The 4,976-nt window shown below is 40.2% G+C and overlaps 1 protein-coding gene across 1 annotated transcript; it reads right to left on the bottom strand.

Annotated features, from left to right (window-relative positions):
* Nucleotides 1–506: 506 nt before the first annotated feature.
* Nucleotides 507–4,660, bottom strand: LOC111336133 (uncharacterized). The gene is made up of 3 exons (XM_022942165.2): nt 3,293–4,660; nt 1,699–2,117; nt 507–1,430 (listed from the first exon to the last, which is right to left on the bottom strand). Exons 2-3 carry the CDS (start codon nt 2,086–2,088, stop codon nt 981–983), a joined length of 840 nt encoding a protein of 279 aa, XP_022797900.1. The 5' UTR covers nt 2,089–2,117; nt 3,293–4,660; the 3' UTR covers nt 507–980.
* Between the last annotated feature and the right edge of the window lie 316 nt (nt 4,661–4,976).

Below are 4,976 nucleotides of genomic sequence, written 5' to 3' on the forward strand. Positions count from 1 at the left end.
AAGGACTTTTGAATTGCGGGGGACTTTGGTAAGACTTCGTTGATCGGTTTACAATTTCATGGAGGAAAGTTTTTGCAAGTGCTCCCAATTTCGTTTGATTTCGTCAGAACGGCTGAGAAGGAGACTAATCAACTCCTGATTGAACGTACAAAATAGGCATATTTTTTAAACTTTTGAAAGTTTTTTCCCCTCAGCCTGGAGAGGGTTTTTCCTTATTCTTAATAGGCTTTCTGGTTGGGTGTTACTCATTCATCGAACGGGGAGGGGAAGGAGAATGGGAAGGGAAAGCGACGAACGGGGAACGAGGGACGAGAAACAAGTAGCAGGAGTCTGGGACCAAACGTACAGCGGTAGTTCATACTAATAATGGCGGATATCAACGGATTCTGCCCGCGTCCTCAGTCACTTTATCGATGTGAGTGCAACTTGCACACCACTATAGCAGAAGGGATGTCACGCAGGCTAAGTCGAAAATGGTTTTGCGCCAATATATACTCAATAAAACATAACCAAACAATACTTAATTTATTTTCTTTTGTAGTAAGCTTAAGCTAATAAAATGGACACGCAAATTCAAGATTTCAATTTGACTCAATCTGGCAATAGTGGTCGCTTTGTTCACTTTCAGTTATACCTATTACGCCCACACTCTCCACAGACTAAGTGAAGTAAAGTATTTTTACAGCCCTATCAGGCAGCTTCGATGAAAAAAAAAACCTTCCAACATCTCTTTCTGCAAATAGATACAAACTCTCATTAAGTGTATCACGGCTTAAGCCTCAGATATGTCACGCTACGCTAACAATAAATGATCTCCTCGTAGAGTCGAAGAGGCTCGCGGTTATCATAAAAATAAAAAAAGAGAAAGGTCACACGGCTAATTAGGAGCCTAAACATATAGTCACAAGAGAATATTTTCTTGATTGTTACTACTCGAAATTGTTTGGTTTAAACACAACATTAGACTGTATGCTTAAGTGTCACATTTTCTTCATTTCTTCAAACTTCACCTTGGCTTCTTTTAGGGACTCCAAGTTTTCTTCTAACTGTGGCAGCAAATCCTCAGCTGATTTTCGGTTCGGATTTTTGCTCATCCAGCTATGAATGGCATCAGCAATCCCAATCACGGCCCCTAAACCACCAAGGACCTTCGTTGCTGTGTTGACTACCAGTGTTGTGCCTGCCACTACTCCACCTTCTATGCCTCCTACAACTGTTAATCTACCACCTTGATACACTGTGCCACTCAGCTTCAACGCTTGAGTAAACGAGGCCCCCAGTTTCATGGTTTCTTTTATGGCATTTAAGTGTGGAAGAATTCTGGCGATTTCGACAGTACCTTTCACGACTTGAACGCCAACTTGAGCAGCCATTTTTGGAACACCAACCAAAAGGAAAAGGATTGCATCGTCTTTGGGAATATCCAGTCTCTAAGCAAAAGAAAAAAGCACGCTCATTTTAATCTTGCAGTATTGTGTTTCCCTAGCGAATTATGCGATGCTAAATCAGTTTATCATCTCTTTCATCTCATCATTGGCAATAATTTGACGTCTTCCTTTGATGTTGGTATAATTACCATCCCTTTTGGCTTTTCACATTTTTCTTTGTTTTTACTATATCATATCCAGTTTGGAGACCCAGAGACCGCGGCTAAAGCACGAAACATTTTGCTAACCTCGGTGTTATTATCTTAATTACCTTTGCAAGTATTTCAGCTTGTGCATTGAGCTCCTTTTGCAAATTTTCCAACTCAGAGTTTTGGGCTTTCATGGTTTCTACTTTTGCTTCAAGATTTCCTCCTTTCACCTTATTGGCAATTAAGTCACCAATCGCAGTACCCACACCAGCGACTCCGGCTCCAATAATACCAGCAATAGCAAGGGGTGCAAATGGAGTGAAGAGGCCAACAAAAGATACCACACCCAGCACCGCTCCACCAGTCTTGGCACTGTTTATTGCTATTTCTTGATTCTTGATGTCGTCAATAAATTCCTCAAGCCAGCTTGTCATTTCCTTTCGTGAGTTTATCATCTTTTCCAACTGATCCAGAAATTTGGATAACAATTTGGTATCGAGGTTTTCAGACATCTGGCTGCCACTCAGAACTTTTAACCAACCTTATCTCAATTAGAAAAAATAAAGCTTATTTCAACGAATAGATTTTAGAGGAAAATGTAGCATGGTAGGAAGAACACGTCAATTACTCCATGCATACTTGAATTTAAGTTACCTTACAATTGGAAATTAACGATGCATGTCGACAACGCGAAAAATATTTACGTTACACAACATTATCACGAATTTTCCAAAAGTTAGGTTTACACAGATCAAATTAAAGCGAAATTCTCGAAAACAACGTGCGACTTACTTAATTTCACGCGACTCTGCTGCAGTACAATCATATATAAACATATACATCTAAAGGAAAAGCTCATTGTTGTTACTCCGTAATTATAATGGATATAGAGAGGGAACACTGCCTTGGACGAACAGTTCTTGGAGATCTTAAGAAAATAGACCAAAGAAGTTAGCTATTCAATTCCTCTGGTAAACGGATCGATACCATGAAAGGCAAGTCGATAGACATTTTAAACTGAATTCTTAAAGAAAAACTGTAGATAGTGACTCTGAGGCATTGATAGTAGAGCAGCTATAAGCAGATGAGGTTCTGATATTGAAATAAAGGTGCCGTAAAACAACAATGATGTAAAATAGTGTGATTTAAAGTAACAACGAAGTAAATTAAAGTACGTTAAATTCAGGCAATTTTTTTTAAAATCGCGTTAAGAAAGTGTATCGTTAATTTCCTATAAGAGGGTTTATTTCAAAAACTCAATCGTAAAGCTATTTACATATAATTTGAGCTGTCCCCTGCAAAACAATTAAGTGAAATCACCAAATTTTGCGTGATCCGAGAACGGAAACCCCAACGGCAAATTATTTAAGTTCCCATTTTGAACTGCTGAAGTAAAGGTGCTGCTCTTTAAGACGCGGTTATCACGTCCAGCCATTTGCGAAATTCTATCTAAAAATATGAATTCAATTTTTTGATCGACGTCTTCCTCGGTGTTGCCGTCCTGACTACCTAAGGTCCCTAGTGAGTGCCTGCTCGCAGGCTATTCATCTTTATTCTATGCATAACCACGAAAAGCTTAACGAACTTGTCTTAGCTTGCACCGGCTACAAAACTGACAAATTGTATACTTTTGTCTCTAAAAGAGACTTCATCGATGGGGATGCGGGCCGGCACATTGAGCAGACAGAAAGAAACTAATTAAACGAGAGCACTTACCTGCTTGTGACTCTTTGAGGCTTCAACTATCTGGTGATCCAAGACTGATCAGTGCCGGTTTAAATAATCATAACCGAGGAAGTGAAACCGAGCGTCATTCATCTGCTTGAATCAGTTGAATGATTATAACTACGCAAATGGTCCCACGACCACAAGTGACTTTAGACCGCAAATGATTTTCAAGTTCGTAATCGCAAATGATTCCGGGCCTTTTGAAAAGTTTGGAATCCATGTTAGATTTTGAAATGTTACCTACTCTGTGAGAATGGAGAAGGTAAAGACAACACAGGCCACTGTTACAAACACACCCCACTGATAGAAGGTGTCTCGAGTGCAAGGCCCAAGATCGAACAGGACATTCCATAGAGTAACACATGCATACAGATCACGGCCATCAGTGTGGGATGTATAAGAGATGCCATGCAATTCATGGAATTTACATCCTGGATTTCGGCGCCGGCCGAGAGGAACAAGAAAAGTAAAGCCAACAATTACAGGGGCGGATCCAGGGGTGGCTCGGGTCGGGTTCAGTCTAACCCCCTACATCATCCCTCAAAATGCTGAAAATCATGTTTCCGAAGACCTAATTTTCAAAATCTGCGGGGGGAGCATGCCCTCAGACAATTCTCCGAGCCTTCCTTGACTAAATCCTGGATCCGCCCAAGATGCAACAGTATATTTCAAGTTCACTTTGCGAACCGGAAGCCATCAATATAACAAGTAAGAGGGTATCTTAAGCGAGAGCCTTTCGAGAAACTAAGTATCGAACAAGGAATAAAAACAACTCGAAACAAAACCGGGAGAAGTTCGGCTCCCTTGTTCTTCTAGGAGTGCAGCGTTTTGTTTTCTTCCACGAAGTTAATTGAAAAACCAGTCACTGGAATGATTGTAAACTAATAAGCTTAGTAAAGGTTAATATCTTGTTAAAACCGATAGAAACCGAAAGAAAGGTAATTTATTATTGCATTCAAACTTAATTCTTTGTCATATCTAGCCGTAGATGAACAGTTTTGGCGTTTTTATTTGGTATGTATTGCTGAAACTGGAGTCATTGCTGTTAGTAAAGGTTTGTTGAGGCAATTGTTTTGTACAGATACTGATATTTGATGTACCTTTTGTGATTCTCTCAATGTCCAATATACCATACGTTATATTCACGTAATTCAAATTCAACTCCGTGATTGTGCATCATACTTCCCTCAGTTGAGCACACGCTGATCACCGTGTGCGAATCGATGCGAAGAAAACCTTTTTATTCATACAACATTCAAGCTACGGTATTGAATATGTTATAAAAATATGTCATTCATACATCACTTTGGGTTCATCTAGATATTAAGCTGCGCCTCGAGCGGATCTTACCCATCCTTTGTCCTCTACAAGTGGGAACCTCCGCGTTCTTCGATAAGCACGGTTCACTAGCAACCCAAAGGGAAACAAACCTCACCATGCAGCTTCCTGTCGGGTCAGTTGTCAAGTGTTTTGCTACACTTCTCGTCTTAATTATTTTACAAACTAATCCTGTTTGAAAGCGTTTAGCTGCATGACTGCAAAAGAAAGTTATTTCTTGACGCAAGCTGGGACACAGTTTTGCCGCGCTGATCACGGTACGGGTCGAAAGTTTAAGTTTATTGTTTCCGTATGGACTGAGCTTTTGACCAATGGTATGCGACACATTCTCCCC

This window comes from Stylophora pistillata, chromosome 1 (assembly GCF_964205215.1).
Source record: "Stylophora pistillata chromosome 1, jaStyPist1.2, whole genome shotgun sequence".
In the NCBI taxonomy this organism is placed as follows: Eukaryota; Metazoa; Cnidaria; class Anthozoa; order Scleractinia; family Pocilloporidae; genus Stylophora; species Stylophora pistillata.